The following is a 24,561-nucleotide window of genomic DNA, read 5'->3' as shown; positions in this document are numbered from 1 at the left end:
TTTAATATTTCCTAGGGAGGGGGCTGGTCACACACGCCTGTATTGGCCACGCCCCCCTTTCCTGGGCTCGGCATGGCTGTCAGTGTCCCTGCACAGTATATATCAATTGTACTGAGTAGTGTAAGTAAAAGTCTATAACTACTTGAGTTTGATCACAGGTTAAGGACTGACTGTCACATTTTAGTCTGAGTGAGCACATAGCACTGACCCTTAGTCCTGAGTAGTGATAACAGAACAGCTATTCCAGAAGTAGAGGTACAGCTTTAATACCCATTAATTCCTATTTTATTTACATGGGAAGTCTTTGTTTTTTCTCAGCAGGTTTTTAAAGCACAAGTCTGTTAAAGGCAAATGCTGGCTTGTTGGGTCGGAAAATATAACCTTTATTATTTGCCTAATTTTTATTATAATTCTCTTGGCATTAAAATGTGTATTTTATTGTCATCTGTATGGTCAGTGTGATGTAAGCTGCTACTGGGAGATATGCTTATTGAGGAGCCAAAGATGCGTACATATTGTACATGGGGGACAGATGTACATATTGGAGTGTACAGGGGAAATCCCTGGTAGTACCCACTGCCTGAGGGACCCTCTTCCTCCTATAGGGGTCATTAACCTGTTGGAGCAACATCATCTTTTGTTTGTTTCTATGGCCAATCAAAGTAGGAGGTCCTGACACACCTTATCCCCTCCTTTATAAAGGGGTCTTGTTCTTTTTCCAATTCCCTCTGGGCTGGCTGGCCACACTCCTTAAGCCCAACCATAGCATTCACTGTTTGCTTTGGGCAACATCACCTCTTTTAACTTTTAGAAGCTTTAGTAAATTTACCCCACAGGGAGAAGACCCTGGTCTCAGGTATATATTTTTGATTATAAATACAGATTAAAGTTGGCCATACACCTAAAGATTTATTGTCCAATCTGGCTGATTGGAACGAAAATCTGGTAATGGATGGGAGCAAATGACAATTGACGATTTGCTCCGAAAGGCCGGAAAACTGACAAAAATGGTTGTTCAGACAAATTAGTTAGATCAAATGGATTTAATCAATTTGTCTGACCATTTTTGTTTGTTTTTCAGTGTTTGGGAGCAAAGGGTCAATTGTCATTTGCTCCCATCCATTACCAGATTTTCGTTCCAACCAGCCAGATCGGACAATAAATCTTTAGGTGTATGGCCAGCTTAAGTCTCCCTTATCCAAAATCTGACTATTTTCTTTTATGGAGACTTCTTGTAACTAAATAAACACTACTAGGCATTATAATTGTTTATTTCTCTAAAATGTTTATTGAGGACCTCAGCACCCACATTCATCTCTTATGCTCTTATGCTGCGGAGAGTGTCCATACTGGTACTGGCTATTACATCTGTTGTGTGTTCATTTGAATGTGCTGATTACATTAGTAGTGATGAACCAAAAATGTGCTATCCATCTTATTATAGGCGTACCCTCATTCTCCTCATCCTCTGAGGTCATGTAAAATAGTATCTTACCCACTAAACAGGGAACCCCTCACTGAGAGCGCACAGCTACTCACACGGGACGCCATACTCAGACGGAGAAGCTGTTGGCATGGGTAGACCATATTATACAGTAAAGAATGGGGATTTCTTTCTGATTTTTGTATCCATATTACTATGTTATAGCTATGTATATAGAAACATTGGCCAAACACTATATTGTCAGTGACACAGAGCTGCTTTAAACTAGTTAATACCAGTCACGTTACTTAATTGTATGGCTTTCATTTTACATTCTCTTGGCTGTATTCTCCTTTCCTGCATGCTGGCAGCTATTCCTCCCACAGAAGCCAATAACAACACTGAGAAAACTCTTTATTGACTGCAAAGTCACCTTAGCTCTTGGAACATATGACTCTCCTTGAAATGAACCATATGAGTCGGGTTTAGGGATAGGAAACTTGCAGAAATTTCCATTCCGTAAAGTAAATGAGCAGCTTTGCTTTTGCCATAATGTAGTTGAACCACACATAAGAGAGTGACATTGTGTTATTGGGCGTGCTTCGGGATTAATATTTGCAGATTTCTGGTGTTGCTGCTCCCAATAAAATTCACCTTTTATAAGTGTAACCCTTTAATGAGCAGAGGTTTCTTCTTAACTCTTTTGACTTCAAAGTACACTGTGGCTAAAGGACCTCTAAACCTAATACAGTATATAAAGAGATTACAAGAAGAATAAAATGCTTTCCCTTTGTCTATGTAGTGTAAAAAACTTATCAGAATAGAAATATTATAGACAATGTTGAAGCCATGAGATATTATCCTATATTAGCAGACTTTCAGTAATCCTATTGAAGGACACTGCCATCAGCTGCTTTTAACCGGTATCCGTTCAGATGGTCAACAATGTTAAGGTCAACACTCATTAGATCGACCACTATTGGTCAACATGGACAAATGGTCGACACATGAAAGGTCGACACATGAAAATGTCGACATGAGTTTTTCAAATTTTTTTCTTTTGGGGAACTTTTTCATACTTTATGATCCACGCAGACTATGATTGGGAACGGTAACCTGTGCCGAGCGCAGCGGTAGTGGAGCGAGGCACCTTGCCCGAAGCATGGCGAGCCATGCGAGCGGACGCGGTGCACTAATTGGGGTTCCCGATCACTTTACGCAGAAAACGAGACCCAAAAAGTAAAAAACTCATGTCGACCTTTTCATGTGTCGACCTTTTCATGTGTCAACTATTTTCATGTGTCAACCATTAGTCAATGTCGACCATGTTAATGTCGACCAATAGTGGTCGACCTAATGAGTGTCGACCTTAACATTGTCGACCATTCATACCGGAACCCTTTTAACCACCTTGAGCCTGATGTGTAGTAAAGGAGGCACACTCAGAAGCAAGGCTGGCTCTACCATTAGGCAGCTTTAGGCAGCTGCCTAGAGGCACCTGTCCATGGAGGACACCACTGAATTAATCTGGCAAAAACCTGAAGGATGTCTCTGTATGCGACCTCCTCCTTTTACATTGCGCTGACTGCTGCTGTGGGTCTAATAAGGTGCAGCCACCTGTATCAGGCTGGACCACATAGTGTCTCGGCGCCTCCTCCGTTCCGACATATGGGACATCAAGTCATGTTAAGGCAAATAGGAGGTGGATGTAATTATGACTCCCGAGGGGCGCCCCCACGGCCTCTCCTCATAGCCCCGATGCACCGTCTAGAGGCCCCTGGATCCCAGCTTTCCAGCAGCAAGCAGCACCTGATTACATATCTGCCCCCGCAGCGTCGCTGTAATGCTGCTACCGCCTGCTGAGGACCCATGCCACTTACGAGGGAAAACAAGGAAACAACTTTTAGGTATGTAACCCATGGGGGTTTCTGCGGCACCACAGACAGTGCAGATCTTACAGCCAGATGGGTGATTTGCACTTGTATCCCTTATCCAAAATGCTTGGGACCAGAGGAATTTTGGATATCGGATTTTTCCGTATTTTGGAATAATTGCATACCATAATGAGATATCATGGCGATGGGACCTAAGTCTAAGCACAGAATGCATTTATGTTTCATATACACTTTATATACACAGCCTAAAGGTAGTTGGAGTCAATATTTTTTATAACTTTGTGCATTAAACAAAGTGTGTACATACGCACAATTCATTTATGTTTCATATACACCTTATACACACAGCCTGAAGGTAATTTAATACAATATTTTTAATGACTTTGTGTATTAAACAAAGTTTGTGTACATTGAGCCATCAGAAACAAAGGTTTCACTAGCTCACTCTCACTCAAAAAATTCCATATTTCGGAATATTCCGTATTTCGGAATATTTGGATATTGGATACTCAACATTTGTGTGTGTGTGTGTATATATATATATATATATATATATATATAGCAATGCAAGGACTGGCACTCCTTAGGATCCAATAAAAACCAGTAATGATGCCCAGGTGCCAGATATTGGAATTGATAGCGAGGTAGAAGAGTACGGCACTCAGAGGACTTCGTTTAAAGCAGCAAGCTGGTTTAAGTATAAAGCTGACAGCGCAGCATCATTAGATCAACGTTTCATTTATTTACTAAATTTCGTCAGGACAAGACGAAATTTAGTAAATAAATGAAACGTTGATCTACTGATGCTGCGCTGTCAGCTTTATACTTAAACCAGCTTGCTGCTTTAAACGAAGTCCTCTGAGTGCCATACTCTTCTACCTCGCTATATATATATATATATATATATATATATATATATACTGTATATTTGAGGGGTGATTGATAAGTACCCGTGTTTGAAGACGGATGGCGCCACTGACGTCAAACTTGATATCGTTTATTGTCATCTGTCAAACAACGACTGTCAGAATTTAAGATAAATTCATTGTGTATTTTTGTTTTGGTAGCTGTTGGAAGTGAGCAAGTTTGAGCTTTTTCTAACTATGGAGAAAGTGCAGTACCGATCGATGATTAGATTTGTGTTTTTTTATGGGAAGACGTGTGAGGAAATCAAAGAAGAGTTGGAAGCCGTTTATGGGGACCTTTCACCTTCGATGACAACCATCAGATATTGGTTCAATGAATTTAAGCATGGTCGTACATCCGTCCTCAATGAAGAGCGTCCGTGTCGCCCAACTGAGATGACTACGGAAGAAATGATTAACAAAATCCATGATATTGTATTCGCAGACCGGCGAGTGAAGATCAGAGAGATGGTTGAGATCGTAGGTATCTCATTTGAACGTGTGCAGAATATCCTACATGAACATTTGGGCATGACAAAGCTATCGGCAAGATGGGTGCCACGTTTGCTCACTGTGGACAACAATCAAAATCTAATGACCACTTCAAAAGCAGTGTTTGAACCTGTTTAAGCGCAATCCGAAGGAGTTTCTGAGCCGTTTCATGACTGTTGATGAAACATGGATCCATCACTACACGCCAGAAATGAAGGAACAGGCAAAACAGTGGACTTCACAGAGCGAATGTGCACCAAAGAAGGCAAAGACGGTTCCATCGGCCAGAAAAGGTCATGGCCACCATTTTCTGGAATTCGAAAGGCATAATCTTCATCGACTATTTGGAAAAGGGAAGAACGATCACTGGGCAGTATTATGCTCAATTATTGGGCAGATTTGATGACGCATTGAAGAGAAAACGGCCCCGCTTGGCGGAGAAAAAAGTGCTGTTCCACCACGACAATGCGCCGGCACACTCGTCCCACATCGCCACAGAGAAATTGGTGGAATTGGGCTATGAATTGCTGCCGCATCCGCCGTATTCTCCAGATATGGCCCCCTGCGACTTCTTCCTGTTTCCAAACATGAAAAAAAGGGCGCGGCGGAAAGAGATTTGCATCGAACGAGGAGGTCATCGCTGAAACTGAAGCCTATTTCGCAGAGTTCGACAAATCCTATTTTTTGGAGGGCTTGAAAAAGTTGGAATATTGTTGGGCCAAGTGTATCGCGCTAAAAGGGGACTATGTTGAAAAGGAAATCAAAATGTTCCCAATAAAAAATTTTTTTGTTGCCTAACACGGGTACTTATCAATCACCCCTCATATACACATACAATTAAAGGTATATAGTTGGCATCCCGGTGGATGAGATGCTGGCGTTAAGAATTCCAGCGCCGGAATCCCAACAACTGTCAGAATACCGACGCCGGAATCCTAACAGCCGGCATCCTGAATGTTAGTATGCCAGGGAGAGTTAGGGTTAGGCTTAGGCTGCGGGGAGGGATGGTTAGGGGAAGGGTTAATTAATTTCATTCAAAATGTCAGGATTATGGTGGTCGGGATGCCTCTGTTGGTATTCTGGCTGCCAGCATCCCATACCCAACTCCAATTAAATATCCACATCAGACCACATAAACAGTATATAGTACCAGTCAAAAGTTTGGACACACCTTCTCATTAAATGGTTTTTATTTATTTTAATTATTCTCTACAATGTAGAGTAATACTGAAGACATCAACACTATGAAAGAACACATATGGAATTATGTTGTAAACAAAAAAGTGTTAAAAAATCAAAATATGTTTTATATTTTAGATTTCTCAAAGTAGCCCCCTTTTGCTTTGATGACAGCTTTGCACACTCTTGGTATTCTCTAAATCAGCTTCATGAGGTAGTCTCATGGAATGGTTTTGCAACAGTCTTGAAGGAGTTCCCAGAGGAGCTGAGCACTTGTTGGCTGCTTTTCCTTCACTCTGCGGTCCATCTCATCCCAAACCTCAATTGGGTTTAGGTCGGGTGATTGTGAAGGCCAGGTCATCTAACGCAGCACTCCATCACTTTCCTTCTTGGTCAAGTAGCCCTTACATAGCCTGGAGGTGTGTCTGGGGTAATTTCTTGTTGAAAAACAAACGATGGTCCCAGTAAGCGCAAACCAGATGGGATGGCATGGTGCTGCAGAATGCTGTGGTAGCCATGCTGGTTAAGCGTGCCTTGAATTTTGAATAAATCACCAACATTGTCACCAGAAAAGCGCCCCCACACCATCACACCTCCTCCTCCATGCTTCACAGTGGGAACCAAACATGCGGAAACCATCCGCTCACCTTCTCTGCGTCTCACAAAGACACGGTGGTTGTAAACAAAAATCTAAAATTTGGACTCATCAGACCAAAGTACAGATTTCCACTGGTCTAATGTCAATTCCTTGTGTTTCTTGGCTTAAACAATTCTCTTCTTCTTGTTGTTCATCCTCAGTAGTGGCTTCTTCGCAGTAATTCGACCATGAAGGCCTGATTCACGCAGTCTCCTCTGAACAGTTGATGTTGAGATTTGTCTACTACTTGAACTCTGTGAAGAATTTATGTGGGCTCTAATCTGAGGTGCTGTTAAGTAGCGGTTTCTGAGGCTGGTAACTCTAATGAGCTTTTGCGTGCTGGCCGGGAGCTACTTGTCGCTGCCCGGGTCGCAGTGGATACCGCCACACCACTCCCTCCCGCCCAGCGACCGCCTCTGCCTGTCAATCACGCAGAGGCGATCGCTAGGCAACAACAGCCGTTGGCTGTCAGCCATGCGCCAGCGCACTGCGGTGCCGGCGCATGCAAACTTCTGACCTGATCACTGCGCTGCGATGAACGGCAGCGTGCGATCAGGTCAGAATGACCCCCATAGTTTTGATATCTTCAGTATTAATCTGCAATGTAGAAAATAATTAAAAGAAATAAAAACCATTGAATGAGAAGGTGTGTCCAAACTTTTGACTGGTACTGTATATAAAAAAGAGAAATTGACCTCAGTGTCCTATTTGATCCTAACATGCTGGCTTGCGTTTATACATAAAGAATAGATGGCGCTCAATGACTTTTAAAGTGAAAGTTTATTGTGAGCAAAGTCACAAAATGTTGTGACTTTGTTTACAAAATGCTTTATCACTAAAAGTCCCTGAGTGTAGTCCCTTTCTCTGTATATGTATAATGATGCAAGTCACCCTAGGTCCACCTGCATCTCCTCTCTGGGAGGTGGGTGGGGTGGGGGTTTGCAGGTAAGGGGCGCTAAGTTAAAGCTTTACTTGGGGTGCAGAGAGATCTTGCACCGGCCCTGCTCAGAAGAAGAGTGACCGAATAATACATGTATATTTGCCTGTGTGCATCTCCATGTGCAGCTTATGCACCTAATTTCAGACCTCATTCAGCAAGGATTGCAGTTTCTGCTAAAAGTTGCTGCCCAGAAATAGAGAAAAAATGGCCATTGCAGAAATTGCGAATGCATCGCAATGTGCAGTCTGATCGCAAAACAATGCGCAATTACCAGAACATTGAAGATTTTTTTCCATCTGCGCCAGGCAATGTGGTCCACAATTCTGGCGACGCAAGAGGCAGGAAGTGGTCATCACGGACGTCAGAGACCCTCCTTAAAAACTCCTGGGCACGCCTGCGTTTTTTCGAACATGCCCACAAAACGCAATTTTTCCTCCTTTAAATGCTAGCTTCCTGTCAGTCTAAAAGCAATGGCATTGCGACATAATGCATTTGCAAAAGTAATTGCAATTCACAGGTGCACACGAACAATGCGAATGCTGCGCGTGCGCAGTTGTTCGATAATCGGCCAGATTGCGATTTTCAAATTTTGCAATCCAACCTGAATAGGCCCTTCATCATCATCAGTTTGCACTTCCGCCTATCCTACAGTATATTTTGGGGTAAATGTAATCAACTGTGAGTTGCAGGCAAGTTTCCAGCGAGTTTGCCCAACGTTTTAAAGGGGCAAGGCAAAACCAACTTGGTTTTGGCTTTTAAATGATTGCCCCTATAAAATAGGAGGCAGACTCCCTGGAAATACGCCAATGCCCGCAAGCCACAGTCGATTACATGTACCCCTATATATTTATCCTTTTATACATTTTCAATTATATGCTGCTCTTCAAATATCACATTTGAATGAATATGTCCTCTCTGATACTTTCCTACATGGCAACGCCTCATCACAACCCAGTTCAGCCTCTTCAGCTTCAACTTGTTGTAATATAAGTAGTGCTTGTGTATACCTTCTATGTGTTCATAGTAATCTCCTTCATCTTTACAGAATGCCCTGTTACCTGCTGGCTTCCGACAAAAAGACCAGACAACTAAAGAATCGTCTGGGACATTTGACAGGCAGCATCTCCTTTCTTACTTACAGAAGGAAGCCATGGAGCACCAAGACATTGAGGACTGTGTGCCTTACACTGGGGAGAAGAAAGGTAAGTCTTCAACCCATTAGGCAAGGATGTAACTGAATAATTTAGGGCAGCTGGGTGGTTCATATAATAATGTTCTTAATGTAGCCATATTGAGACGTCATTCTGGAATAGCCAAGTGCCAGCAGTATTGAATACTGAGTCTGCCCACACAGGTGTCTGTTTCTTCAGCTAGTTTGTACATTTATAAATATCTTTACCAGATTACACTGAAATGGCCATTCATACTGTATGTGCTCAAAATGGTCATACCATCCAATTAAAATCATTATCATGGCATTTGATTTGATAGGACATAAAACGCTGTCACACAACGTCCACGTCAATCTGTAATCAGTATGGAGCTGATTCAGTTGCGTCAATTCTGCTGTGCAGAAGGATCTTGCGGGGTTTAGAGTTGCAGCTGCTCTGTTGCTGAGGCATCTGGGAGGAATTGATAGCCATTCAGTGTCATATGTCTCTCAGTTGCTTCTCCGCTTACCGCTGCATGGGAGTAACTGTGTGGCAACACATTGTCTGCACATAGGCTAAGTTGTATGAGGGCGTATTATTATTGGTGTGTATGCAGAATTGCAGGTGTTGAGTGTAAGCAGAGAGCTAAAAAAAAGAAGCAAAGAGGAAAATACAGATGTACACTCTATATAGAGCAAAACTGAGGTGCTTGGTATCATTTTTGACCAAAAATATGGGCCCTCCAACCACAACCAAGGGACCTCTTCTGGTGGGTCCCTAACATTAAGGCTCATATCCACGGCACGGGACCCGCTAAGTCAGCAAAGACCAACTGCACCAAGGCATCACACTAGTGAGAAGTTAAAGTGTTTGCAAGTGTTACATAAGTAAGATGCACCAGTTGTTAAGAGTGTTACATTGCTGAGAGGTAATAATTAGTATGTTAAAAGGTATTACATAGGTAGAAAAATAATAATATGCTAAAAAAGTGCTAGATTAAGTATTACAATGTGATGCCTCGAAGCAACCAGGCCCCCCAGAACTCATCCCTAAGACAAACACCATCATAGTGCCTTTCCCACTGTCACGATCCGGAGTACTAAAACATTTTATTTACTTTTGCGGTGCCTCTCCAGGCTGGCGGTAAGGTCCGATCTCAGTGTGCCCTCGCGCTGCTCACGGATAGCGCTGGGATCTGTATGCAGGCTTTGCTCATGGTGGATGCTGAGGATTGTCCACACTGCCGCTGCTCAGCGCTTCCCACAGTATCATGTTGTCTCCGGGCAAAGCTCTCCGCAGCACACCACTCTCTCTCCATATCTCCAGGGTTCATGCCTGCTTCCTGTACACTAGAGTTCCCTCCATAATTCAGTAGTCTCCTGATTATTCTCAGCCATTCTAGTTGCTGTTCGCAGTTAGCTGATCACAGCAGCCAATAACAAGACACTGATACCTATATTAGAGCAGCTTGGCCACTCCCAAATTGTCAGTACAACATTTCTTCTCCAGTGAATGCAGCTCAGTGCTGAGCTTCGTGATACCAAGGTGTCAGAACTGTTCCAGTTTGTCAATCCAGTCTGGTTATCCGCTGTCTCTGTTTCCCATTGCTCTCCAGTTCCAGTCTGGTAAAATACAGAGACTTTCAACTCAAACACCTATCCGATTCTAGTTCAGTCACCATCCGGTTCCAGTCCAGTCATTACCCTGGTTCCAGTCCAGTCACCTATCCGGTTACAGTATGGTCACTATCCTGTTTCCAGTCCAGTCACCTATCCATTTCAAGTCCGCTCACGATCCAGGTTTCAATCCAGTCACCTATCTGGTTCCAGTCCGGTCACTATCCTTGTTCTAATCCAGTCACCTATCCAGTTCCAGCTCGGTCACTATCCTGGTTCTAGTCCAGCTACCAACTGGTTCCAGTCCAGTAACTATCCTGATTCCAGTCCATCTACCAATCTGGTTCTAGCCCGTCTCTAATCCAGTTGCCGCTCCTGATCCAGTCAAGCGAACCACTCCACTCTAGTTCAGTTTCAGCATTCCAGCTCGTTCATGCATTCAGTCTCCACTACCTGCTTTCACCTAGGAATTCAAGTCTAAGACTTTGCTGAACAAGACAAGTTATTCTTTTTTTCTCCCATACCTTCGGGCCAGCCACTGCTAGAGCACCAACATCTGTACTAAAGTCCACTAACCTACACTTCCTATTGTGCACATCACTCCATGAATAGGAGTTAGATTAAGCCTCAGCGCTTCCTCCACACTACAGCTGCTTCAGCTCCAACCTCGCACACCAACCCAAGCCAAACCAAACGCTCAGGCATGACACCCAATATGCAGTCTGTTAATGTCAGAGATCCATGCTAATTAAAAATGCCCTTAGGTAAGTGGGAGGGGTGCTAATCTAAGCTGAAGGAGTCTCCGTCTTGTACACAATATAGATTATATGGGGGGCTTGGACTGCACACCCTAATTCCAAACATAATAAGCAGAGAGCTGTCTGGTTGCACACAGGTCTCTAAAGGCCCATATAGATGGGCCGATGCAGGAGAGATGTGTGCTCAGCACACATCTCTCCCGCCGCTCAGCACAGCGCGATGTGTGCTGAGCGTGCTGGGGGAGATGGGGGGGGCGCTCACTTCACCCAGCGGGTTAATTGAGCGACCCGCTAGTTTGGCCTGCATGCAGGCCAATCTAGCAGCAGCGATAGCTTAGAATATCGCTCCGTGAGTACCCCCCTTAACACCAGCTGTAGTGCTGGTGTAAATGTGCTCTGATGGTGATGATTGCTACTATCACTACTTGATGGATATTGATGTGCACACTTCAGCTTTCTTGCACACAAGTCTGAATCAAGCATTATGTGGTCTTGGAAAGTAATGAAGCACAGATTCCCATGCAGTTTGGTTGTTCATCTCACAGGCTCATTGACCAAATCTTTGACATTGAAGCCTAGTATTAATGTGTGGTCAAATTTATAGGCATTTTCAGCCAAAAACATACTTGCTGATTTAAATATGCACAGAAATAGTATAGCTGTTGTACTAGCTGCATTCTACATGTGCTTTCACAGATTCCTTATTGCACAGCTGTGATTTGTGTTCTTTCACAGCAGTATAAGGGTTGGGTATGGGTGACCGGCGGTTGGGATACTGCTGGTCACCATACTGATGCCGGGATCCCTTTGTTTAGATACATATAAGATCATTAGTTTGGAGAAAAGCAGCACTGAAACCTTCCACTAAAAACTTGCTTTTCTCCCTTGTTTACAGAACAAACTGTATTATATCACATTTCCAGGACAGAGTATCTCATTGTTTTTCTCAGTGAACCAATAATCTAGGACCAGTCTCCTGACTGTGGTAGTACATGGATGTTCCATAACTTTGCATTTGTCTATAAGAAGCAGACACCAGAATTTTCTTTCTTATTAATATTTGTGCAGCTTGTCCCTGGCATTGTTTAGCATTACAACAATTCTTACTGTACAACATTCAGAACTTATTTTTTCTTCATGGACTGGTCACTGTGTATTCTATATTAATGCAGTAAAACATTATACTTATATTCTTTTTAGCATAATTTTGGAACTGCAACCATGGGAAGTATTTCAGACAAATATGCAAATGCCGACCCTCCTGCCCTAAGTTAGTTGACTTTTCTGCTGTTAGATATTATACTTGTGATGGGTGTGGTATGACTTCTCAGCAGTTATCAGGTCGACATGAGAATGTGGGCATAGTCGTACTGCTGACACGCAGCATGTTAACCGTAACCCTGTCAACATTCATCATGACTACACGAATGATATGTTGGCACAATGAACTGTCTGTAAACCATCCCTGGGGGTGTAGTGCCAGGCGGGTAACATGAGAAGGAGAAGCAATTCCAGCAGTGATGTTTCAGAACCGGCGTTCCAGTGAGCATTCTACTCCCTATCTTTATTGTTATCCCTCACCTAGTACCTAACAAATTTCCGACCCCCTTCCTTCCACCCTCGCGACCTAATCCAAACCCTCCCGGCATCGCCTAATAGCCGCTTCCTCAGAATGTCCAAAGTTCACATGCCGACATGGTACCTTTCAACATGTTGAACCATATCGACATTTTAATGTTGACAATGTAGTGTCAACATTGTGAATATCAACATGGTTTCTGTCAACAATCTGAGCAGGTACTCTTGTGGGCATCCGGTCTATAGATCTACACTAAAAAGGTCTACTGTCAATAGGTCGACCACTAATGGTGGACATGCATTAGGTCGACATGGTCAAAATGTCGACATGGTCAAAATGTCGACATGCAAAAGGTAGGCAGTTCAAAATGTCGACCTGGTCAAAAGGGTGAAAAGGTAGACATGACAATGGTCGGCACACATACTTTATCATCCATGTGGACTATGATTGGGAATAGTAACCTGTGTTGAGCGCAGCAGTAGAGGAGCGAGGTACCTTGCCCGGAGGGGACATGGTACACTAATGGGGCTTGCATGTGGCAGAAAGTGACAAAAAAAAACCCAAAAATAAAAAATCTAAATAATTGTGTCTACCTTTTTTGTGTCGACTTTTTGACCCTGTCAACCTTTTTCTGCTGTCTGCCTATTCTATGTCGACCATTTGACCCTGTCGACCTAATGCATGTCTGACAATAGTGGTCGACCTATTGCCTGTAGACCTTTTTAGTGTAGATCTAATAGTCCATGTCCACCCTTGTGACAGTAATATGATATTACGGATATGATATTAAAGTGTGGCATTCATGCATTACCATTATGGCAAAATGCAGAGGTGATCCTGGGTCAGGGGTTGAAAAGCCACCAGATCCTTATAAAAATTGTTTCTCGCTGGAGACTCATTTGTCTAAATAACACCTGAGAGAAATTTTCTTTTATTTGTCACATTTATACATTGTAATTACTTTTATTATTGCGTGCAAGTTATTGTACTTTCCCGTACAAAGGGGGTCATTCCGAGTTGATCGCTAGCTGCCGTTGTTCGCAGCGCAGTGATCAGGTTAAAAATTGGCATTTATGCGTATGGGCCGCAATGCACACGTGCGTCGTACGGGTACAAAGCCAGTTGTGGTTGTGCACAGGTTGTAGCGGAGTTTTCAGTCGCACTGATGGGCGCAAGAAGATTGACAGGAAGGGGGCGTTTCTGGCTGTCAACTGACCGTTTTAGGGAGTGTTTGCAAAAACGCAGGCATGTCTGAAAAAACGCTGGAGTGGCTGGGCGTTCGCTGGGCGGGTGTATGACGTCAAATCCGGACATGAATAGGCTGAAGTGATCGCAAGCGCTGGGTAGGTTCAGAGCTACTCTGAAACTGCACAAACTTTTTTTGCAGAGCTCGGCTGCACAAGTGTTCGCACTTCTGCTAAGCAAAAATACACTCCCCAGTGGGCGGCGGCATAGCGTTTGCACGGCTGCTAAAACTAGCTAGCAAGCGATCAACTCGGAATGACCCCCAAAATGCTCCTGTATGGCACAAAAGTAAAATAAGGCACTTGGTCACCCCACCTCAGATAGCAGTAAAAGTCACAACGCCCAAAATTGTTGCTAAATTGATAGTTCTCTGCGCATTCCCTCATTAGTAAGCCATCTTTTCAGTTCTAAGTTACGGAATTTTGCCCAGCTGCAACTGGATTCCTAAACTATGCTAAAGTATTCCACTTGAACTTTACACAGCTAAGTGTGTATGGTAAGTTTCACCAATGGACAAGCTAAGTATTTCCCCACTTGTGTGAGAGTTCAAAGTTATTACAGATCCTCAGTCAGCAATGGGTTTATTTATACTGTACAATGGTGAGATGTACTTGTTTGTGTTTGTCTTTTCTGTATTAAGAGGAACATGTGATTTCTATTATAATGTGCAAGAAGCCAAAAGTTCCCTATCTAATACATTACATAATAAAAAAATAGAGATTGGCTTATCATCCAGATACTTATGCTTTTTTTCTACCATTGCTATGTGATTTGTTTCATGCCCTGACTGATTAAGCAAATTACCAACACTGTTCTAAAACTTTGTTTATAACAACTTACATCCAAGTACGATAGTTTGCACTGCATATATACATTTATGTTTAGCCTATTAAAATGCTCTTGAGTTTCATAACACTTCACTAAATACATATTTACTAATCACTATTTATTTATTAGCATCCTTTCTATAGCGTCTACAGTGTTATGAGAGTAAATGATGTATGAATAATGCATACAGTTTATCAGGAAAGTGTTACGCAACAATTACATTTATAGGTCTCTACTAAAATGGTCTGGCTTATTACACTAAGGGGGAGATGTACTAAGCCTTGAAAAGTGATACATTTCATGGTGATAAAGTACCAGCCTATCAGCTCCTAACTGCCATGTTACAGGCTGGGACCCAAATGTATTAAACTTATACAAGAGATAAATCTGAGATGCATAAGGAGAGATAAATGACCAGCCTCGCATAAAGCGAGGAATTGTCGCAAGGGATGAGAGTGTTATACTTCCAATATATAGATCACTAGTGAGGCCACATCTCGAATACTGTACACAATTATGGGCACCATATTACAAAAAGGATATCCTGGAACTAAAAAAGGTTCAGAGACGGGCGACCAAATTGATTAAGGGGATGGAGACGCTAGAATATGAGGAAATGCTTGTTAGGCTAGGCATGTTTACACTGGAAAAAAGAAGATTAAGATGGGACATGATTAATATTTACACATATATAAGGGGTCAATTCACAGAGCTAGCGGGGGAATTGTTTTTGGTAAGATCATCACAAAGGACACGTGGACACCTGCTTAGGTTAGAGGAGAGGAGATTTCGCACACAGAGACGGAAAGGTTTCTTCACAGTAAGGACACTACGTATTTGGAATTCCCTGCCTGAGAGAGTAGTAATGGCGGACTCGGTCATTACTTTTAAGAATGGGCTAGACAAATTCCTAATGGATAAGGATATACAGGGTTGTAGTGGGTAAATCATGCATTATAGTATTAAAATAAAATAAAAAATATATTAAAAAAGTAATAGGCATAAAGGCTAAACATTCATAACATTTAAATTAGTCTTAAAAATATTACAGTGTAGGATATCACTAACAGGTTGAACTCAATGGACAAATTGTCTTTTTTCAACCTTAGAAACTATGTTACTAATACCCCTTTCACACCGCACAAATAACCCGGTATCGACCCGGCATATTGCCAGGTCGACACGGGTCAGCGTGCGGTGTGAAAGGGGCATAGCCGAAATCAATTCAGCCTGGGAATAAAGCAGTTTTATTCCCGGGTTGAATACCGGGTCAGTGGCAGCGTAAACGGGCTCCCAGGTCGATGCGACCCGGGACCCGTTCACTGCAACAGGGAGAGGCGGCGCAGAGATGATCTCATCTCTCAGTGCCGCCTCCACCCGCCCCCCCACCTCTATGACAACCCGCCCAGGTCAGGGAAGCCAGCGGTAGCGTCCAATGCCGGATCCCACCCGGGAAGGACCCGTTTCCAATTCCCGGGTGGGATCTGGCATTGGCAGTGTGAAAGGGGTATATGTTACCATGTTATCTTGTTCGCTAGTAATAATATAGATTTTCTTGCATTGATAAAACTTCCTCTTTGAGTATGCAATATTTTCAGTGAAGAATTCCTCATCTCAAAACCTCATTAGTTGGTGTGCAATTGGGTTTTTCAGCTTCATTAATAGAATGTATAATGTATAAAATGTTTAGTATTCAGTTGCTAAACAAAATATATTAGAATTACAAGATTGAGGGGAAGGAAAAGAAATCCACATCACAGACACACATAAACATAAAGAGGGGGTGGCAACAAAGAAAGAGTTGTGGAGACAGGTGTACATATAACATTAGAGACACACACAAAAAGGGGGAAAGGAAGAAAGAAAGTAAGAAAGAGTCACTCACAAAAGAGGATACAGAGATGCATAAATACAAATGGAGAGGACAGAGCCAGACATAGATAGAAAAAGGGGGAGAAAGACTGGTACAGACCAAGGAAAGAGAAAGACCCACAGAGAGAGGAAGTGCAGGGAGATAGATGCTTTCAAGTGATGGGCAGACAGGCTGGCATAGACACGGGAAGGCCAAATAGGGAGGAAACTAGCAGAAAGGCTAGTAAAAATTAGAAGAGCAGATAGGCTGTTGCAGACAGGAGAGAAGCAGGCAGAGTCTGGAGAAGGGCATATAGGCTGCGGCAGATGGGAAGAGAGAGAACATTTTTTAATACAGTCAATCCTTACATAAACCAATAATCATTTTGTCAACACCTATTAAGCTCTATTGTACAGAATTCCTTTCCACACTGGTGGTCCTTATCTGGGCTGCTGTCCCATTGGCTAGTTGTACTGCCTTACAAACTAGAAGTAAAAGTATAGGAATAATCCCAAGCATCCTTTACTGCCAGGGCTGTGCAGCTGCCGCAATGGTGGCTATGGGGGGTATTCAATCAAAGTCGGAAACTGCCGTCTTGTTGGTAAGACGGCAGTTTCCAACTGTTTTAGGTCTGAAGGGATTCCGACCTATTCACTGCTGCCCCCTTTTTTCCGACAAATCGTGAAATCCGAGTTGTCGGAAAGCACGTGGATCTGCAGTTTAAACCGTCGATTCACGTGTATTGTCGGAAGCGCAGTCAAACCCGACAAGTTTTAGCCCCGTTTCCAACAATGTCAATCCGACTTTAAAAAAAAGTCGGATTGGCATTGTTGGGAACGGGTCAAACCTTTTCGGGTTTGGCGCGGCATTGAATACTCACATGTCGGAGTGACACTTTTTTTTTCTTTATAACCAGATTAACGTGGTAAAATAGGGTAATACTGAGCTTCTCCATAATTTCATACTCTCCCAGAACGTCCTTAGTTTCCCTAGTTAAGTGTGCAGAACTGGGAGTGTAATGCCAGGAATTGCGGATACTTGGGAATGGGCCAATATGCTAAAAATAAATTAGAATTGTGTCATTTTGGCCCCGTCCCCTCTTCTCAGACCCGTGATTTGCTGGGACAGGGCTTAATAATGTAAAGTACCCGACACCACCTCCTAGTGGCCTTCTGCAGTTCTATTCAAAAAGTCGGAAAGTATAATTTATTATAAACTAAAATTTTAGTTTTGTAGTCCTTCAAGACATATTCATTTTTGCCTACATGGACTTCTGGAGAAGCAGCACTTCTTCCCTAATTACAACCTCTTCTAACCATTTTGTTCTCTAAAACTAACTTACAAATTCCATGTTTTGTTTTTGCCATTTCCTGTGTCATTTTCAGTTTAGAGCTACACAGCATCAAGACAGGAGGTCTCAGGATTAGTTTAGTTTTATTGGCTGTAATTTTGCTTAAACCACAGAAATGAAATGTAAAGTAAATCTATTATTATCCAAACAAGAACCTTGAAGAAGTTATATTTAGTAATCCAACAAATCTTACTGCTTATCTCTGTCTTAATTGCCTGTAGTTAAATAAAGTTTGTGAAAGATGAATAAGAAGACTATACAATTTACAAATAAATGTTCTGACTTATCTAGTAAAAGCTAAAATAAGCAGCTAAATAAGATAAATAATGGTAGGGAATATATGTTGTAAGATCCACTGGTGCAGAGACTGCTGTGAATAACTAAATATTCTCTGTAAGTCACTGTGGAATATGTGTGAGCTATATAAATGGGTGTGTATTGGGTGAGATGTAGGGGGAGGTAATGTGACCGGCGGGTCACTTAACTACATCCTATATAAATAACTGTTAATATATAAGTGCCTTACTCCTCTGATAGTTACACATATGTGAGATTTCACTCGAACCAACAATTCACACAATTCTTCGGCCAGTGGAAGGTCCTGATTTTGGCGCTATATACTAAGTGTTTCTTTTTTTTAATTACCGATTTTCTGCCATACCACTCTAAATTTGCATATGTCCTGCCACAAGGAGGATGAAGTAATCAGGATAAATCGTATGACATATGAGCAGAAGGTCGGGAATGCTCACACACTGCATGATAATGGGATCTTTAGGCCGATATAGTCGAGAAATTCTGACCAATTCGATGGTCGTTTATGGACCGTTTTATCACTGTTTGGTCAAAACACTCATTCCTACACACCACAAGGACCGTCTTAACAGCATTGTAGGCCCTGGACAAAGCAATGCACTTGGGCCCCAACACACACATTCACAGGAATAAATTAAAGAAAATATAAGTTACCCTCTTGCGGTCCTGCACAATCTCTCCACATGCTTCCATACAGTAAATGACTATCTGCACTTTGATTGGTGGATAGCTCCAGCCATCTGCCAGTCAGCATGCTGACAGCCATTCACTGTCTGGCTTCAGACTGGGAGGCAAATAGAGAATGCTGCCTGGCTGCTCTGATAGTGTGTAATTCACAGTCAGAGCAGCTCGGTGGCATTCTCTAGGTGCCTCCCAATTAGCATCAGGGGGCAGATGCCCCCCATTCCTGCTGCTCATAGGCCCCTAGAATCATGGGGTCCTGGGCACCTCTGCCCAGTGTGACCGTGCACGCTACACAAAAGAACAGGCTGATCACCCGATTATTGGCAAATCAGCCCAAAACTTGTATATTGTGTACGTAACATTAGCTGTTATATTACAGTTTCATGAATATTGAGCAATGACACAGTATAAAAAAAAAAAAGATAAACTATCAATGAAATAATAATGATAACTTTCCATAATTAGCTACGTAAGACACCCAGTGGTCTCTGCCTTTACAGATGTTTACGCAGTACCCTCTCTAGAACACCTGGGATACTGGACAGAATATTTATAGGTGGAGAGTGTATATTCTACCTAAGTCTCTTTACCAAGCTTTTGTAAATGACATGTTAGATCCATGATCACTGGGTATGTCTAGTTTTACTTCTTTTAAAAAAAAAATTTTTTTTAATTTTCTTTACTTGCACTTTTTATAGTAATCACCCTCATATGCTGGATTTGCCATATGACATAATGGAACTTTCCCCAATGGGCTGATGGCATTGTGTTGGTATTCTGTGTTATTTTAAAAAATATATATTTTATTGATTGATTTTTAACTTGGTATCCAATTCACTCATTGTGGCCGATCCTCAGCCGCCTGGATTAGGCTTTACATTTAGGGCTCTATAGCTAGAGAGCATGGCCCCTACCTTTGTAGAGGCCCTTTCCCTTATATGCCACATCAGTAACCCCTTTCCTTCAATGTACTGCTGTTGTGATATGCATCAACCATTGCTGCCTGATGATGAAAGACATGTAGAAAATAGTGACAGAAAAGGGGGAGATGTATCAAATCTTTAAAAGAGATAAAGCAGAGAAGTTTCCCCTAGCAACCAATCAGATTCTAGCTATTATTTATGCAGCACAGCCTGTATGATAGAAGTTGTTGGTGTGGGCAGCTCCCCCACTTGATCTCTATCTCTCTAGAAGATTTGAAGATTTGATACATTCCCCCACAATGAGTAGCCAGGATGGGAGAAAGAGAGTTAGGCTCGTACCAGCACTAACACACAATGGTTCAGCATGGCTGAGCCACAGTCTGCACTCCTGCTGTGAGGAAAGCTGGCAGATAATCTGCACCCTCCCAGGGATAACAGTTAAAGGCTGAGGAAGCAGGGACATTTGCTGTGCAGGTAGGAGAGGGGTAGTGTTGGTAGATTGTAGGAGGAGGCCCTTATGGTGAGGCAGCAACATTGCTTATGCTCAGGAATTGCTGGAACCAGTGGTGACTGTGTTACTGCTTAACTGAGAGGCATGTGAGCAATCCTAGAGATGGTCATAGAAGTACAAATAGGATTTCTGGGATGCCCACTATACTCTAAAGGGCTGATTCTGAGTCGGAGGAGGCCGCGTCTGCATCTTTTTCCGCAGTCGTGTCTGTGTCTTATGCTAAAGTTTCAGCTAATTTTCTACAAACTGTGACACATATTGGTTGCACCAGGGACCCTCTTCAGCATCAACAGCAGATTCTGCTAAAAAGCATAATCTGCTACTGCTGAAAATCGCATGCAAAGTCCCGCCCAGAGTTGCGATCTCAATCTAATTGTGATCACATCACCTAACTGGAATATGAGGATGCCCCCTGCTTACGCAGCATGGCTGCATATGCAGCCGCACCACCGCCATCTATTTCCTCGGAGCGGCTGCTTTTGACGTTACGCAGTCGCCCTGAAAATGGTCTGGACACACCTCCGTTGTCTGGACCATGCACCCGCAACACCGTGTCAGTTCTCCCCAGACGGCCGCCGCTGTCAATCACAGCACAATTGCATCCTTCAGGGATGCAATCGCACTGTGAGGGTTTGCGTTTGCGCTGTGCGGCTGCAGCATATGTGCAGATTGCCAAAAATTGTTCGTTTTTGATTTTCTGTAATCTGCGGGCTTACTGAATAAGGCAGATGCAGGTCGTTCGTCTGAGCATGGTCTCTTGTGTGACCATGTCAGCTTAGCCACTCATCTATTACGTCCACATCCCTGTGTCTGATTCTGTATTGCATCGCTAAGCGGTAACAGTCAAGACGCATGTGTTGTGTGACACAGACACATGGTGGTCACTGTGTTGCTCTCTGTATGGCGGTCACTGTATTTCTCTGTATTATATGATGGTCACTGGTATGCTCTCTGTATTGTTTAATGGTCACTGGAATGCTTTCTGTATCATATGGCAGTCACAGGTTATTCTCTGCCTGTTTTGGTGGCCACTTTATGGATACATTTAGGCAGAGACCATGTGACATTTTCTGAGTCGTACATGGAAGATTGCTCCATATCAGCAATACCAACACTTTTCTTAGTCCAGGCATACTGTATATCACATAAACTTTGTAACCATTAGTTTCTCTTTTGAAATGCACAGTCATAATTAGGTATTAATGAAACTGCTAAAACCTCTCTAACAAAGTAGAAACAACTCCCAGTTTTGTGTATGGAAATAAAATAGGTTTTGCTTAAACACGCACGTAACATAGTATGCAAACAGGCGAACAGCAAATTATCTCCTAGCGCAACATCCGCCAACAGCCAATAACAAGCAGTTTTCTAATGCTAACTTATCATTATCTACTACAGTGGTGGCCAACGCGTGGCTCTTGAGCCACATGTGGCTCTTTCTTTATTCAAATGTGGCTCCCAACACTCAAAGTCACGTGACCACAATAGATCTGTAAACTGCTGCACTCCAGCCAGACATGCAGCAGCACTACGTAGACTGAGAACTGAGGGAGCCAAATATACATGGGGGAGCTGGCTGGAGTGACACAGGCAGGTGCTGGCTGGAGTGACACATGGGGGAACTAAAGTGTATTATGTGAATCTGGCTTTTCAATATATTTTATGCGGATCTGGCCTTTTCAATTATTTGATGTAGAAGTGGCTTTTTCAAAGTATATCATGTTGGATCTGGCTTTTTCAATGTATTTTATACCAGGGGCATGGCCTAGCAGGCACAAGGTCACACCCCATTTTTGCAAGCCCATCTTCGGCTTAAAGTCGGCTCTTTGATGTACCTAACAAGATATCTTGGCTCTTTGTCTCTGACTGGTTGGCCACCCCTGATCTACTATTTGCACCAAACCCTGATAGTCTATCTATAATACAACTTTATCCTCATCTGCACCTGTTTGTACCTGTGTGACCAAACCCTTACTGTAACTGCCCTACGGTAGAATGTTCCCATATGCTTATCTGAGCGCAAGCAGACCCAATTGGCAAAATCATGTAAATCTATGTATGGACACTTTTATGGACAAGTACAGAGTAATTTCATGCAGAAACAATATGCCAGCTGGTATTCTCACTCAGTATGAGGTCCAATGTTTACTCACATTACTGCCCAATTAACTATGGTAGAGGTTCTCCTGGACACCACCACTGTCTATATTACACTCATTTGGAGCTTACCCATATACCTGCTCAGTGTAGATCCCTACCCTGAGGTTGTTCCTCATGGTCCCTGAGCAGAATAAGGCCTGATTGAAGACTTTCCTTTCTTACTTTTGGCTTCTTCCAAGATGATTGCTGGGTGAGTTACATGCAAAATGCTGAAATAGGACTTTGAAATAACAACATTAGGAAAAAACAATAATAGTAAGAAATATATTTCTAGTGGATGGTTATCTAATAAGTAAAAACCAAGATGAGAGGTGTAAATTAACAGATATTGCTCTGTATAGTATTACAACACCATATAGTGCCTTTATAAATACTAGTGTAGAAAAGGAATCTAGACTGTCATGTGATATTAAGTTCTTGAATATGTATTGATTTAGAGCATTCACATAATTCAAGTTACATTCTCCTTGGAATATGAATCATCCTTCACATCTAAGGTCCAGACTTTCTTCTCATTTACTCGCATATTTCCACATCAATGATAAACACTTTGGAAGCAAAAGTCATATTTTATAAAATTCAGAGTTAAAAAGCAAAGCTGGATGGATGAGAGGTACTAGAAGCTCTGTGGCATATCACACTTCTAAATCCTTGATGCACTGTTGCTTGGATCATTTCTAATTTGTGTGTCATCAAAGGCAAGAACCATTTATTGTGCTTGCAAGCATCATCTGTTTAAGTGTTCAAAATAAACTGGCTCCAACTTCTTATTTGAAAGTTAGCTGATGAATCAGTGGAATTCATTTATGAAGCACTCCGCAGGAGCAGTGCATAACACAACCTAGGTGCACCTAGCTGGAATACCTAGCACGTATGAAGGTGCACAATTACGGTAGTCTCCAATCTTAGGATGATGCTTCCACAAACTATTAGTGCTATAGGTTTGGGGAGAGGCTAATAAATCTCAGAAGGGGCAAGTGTAAATTCCACATCATATTACAACCTTATAACACTTTAGAACCACACATTTAATTCAACTGTTTTAAAAAAAAAATACTGCTCAGTTTGTCTTCATTTATGTTTAAAATTATCGAGATCAGGACTGTTATTGGGCATAGTATGCCTAGACAGCGCTTCTCCACTGAATTGGAAGATGCCGTATGAGTCCTGTTAAAAGTAGAAAATAAAATAAAATATCTGCCAGCTTGGAGATGGTGCAAAAACCAAGTCCCGTAGAGATGCAGAGTATAAATGGCCATGCCCCTCTACACAGATAGACCCTAAATATGTGCATATCGCCAATCCTTTGTCTCATTTCAATAACCTCTCCTCAAAACTCACAACACTGGAGCACATACTCCCACTTATACATGCAACAAGACACGTCCTCACTCCAGGCACCCACTAACACGGTGTCACCAAGGTGCAGTTACTTGTACTGTTAGCTTTGCTCACAACTCAGAATCTACCCTAATGTATGGTCGTAGGAGAGGAGATTGCAGAATATTTGGTGGAAAGCAGAAATGAAAAATAAGTGAATTCAATATTTCTGCAGCAGTTTACATTGGTTTCCACAGGGAAACATCGGGGTGTAGAGTGGATCTTGATCCAGAGGCACCAACAGGCTAAAGCTTAAGGCTGTCCCAGGATGCATTGGGGCCTCCTCTATAACCCCGCCAACAGGCACTGTGAGCTCAGTTTTCTAGTTGGTGTCTGCAGCAGCAGGTCACTTAAGAGGGGGTTGCACTGGGCAGCCCTGAAAAGCTTTCTAAGAGGACTTCAAGGGCTGTCAGCACTGTATGTCAGAGTGACATTCAGTGCTGCGGCTCCGTCACCTCCCAAGCGGCATCGCATACTCCCACTGCCTGTTCCCGGGTACTTGCGGCAGAGATGCTCCGGCTTTAGGTACACGGTCGCAGACGCTCTCCTGGTTCGCATGGCTGCTACAGGGAGGAGGTAAGAGGGTCCTCCAGTCCGGACCCGCCATTAAATCGCGTTCCGTCCACGACTTAGGGAGACGGGTCGTGGCGCTGGCGTGGACACTGTCACCGAGCAGGGACCCTACTAGACCACCGGGGCGAGTGAGTACAGGTCGGGTATACCAACACCCCATTTAA

At 42.8% G+C, this 24,561-nt stretch overlaps 1 protein-coding gene across 1 annotated transcript in view; it reads left to right on the top strand.

Annotated features, from left to right (window-relative positions):
• The window catches only part of LOC134932054 (tropomodulin-2-like), a 169,967-nt gene that overhangs the window by 89,136 nt on the left and 56,270 nt on the right, over positions 1-24,561 (top strand). Inside the window, exon 3 of the mRNA XM_063926088.1 lies at positions 8,517-8,673. Within this exon, the coding sequence (XP_063782158.1) occupies positions 8,517-8,673 (157 nt within the window). The remainder of the gene's footprint in view (positions 1-8,516; positions 8,674-24,561) is intronic.

The sequence above is a fragment of the Pseudophryne corroboree genome, chromosome 6 (assembly GCF_028390025.1).
Source record: "Pseudophryne corroboree isolate aPseCor3 chromosome 6, aPseCor3.hap2, whole genome shotgun sequence".
Taxonomy (NCBI): domain Eukaryota; kingdom Metazoa; phylum Chordata; class Amphibia; order Anura; family Myobatrachidae; genus Pseudophryne; species Pseudophryne corroboree.
Note: the sequence above shows the minus strand (reverse complement) of the source record. Positions and strands in the feature narration are given on the sequence as shown.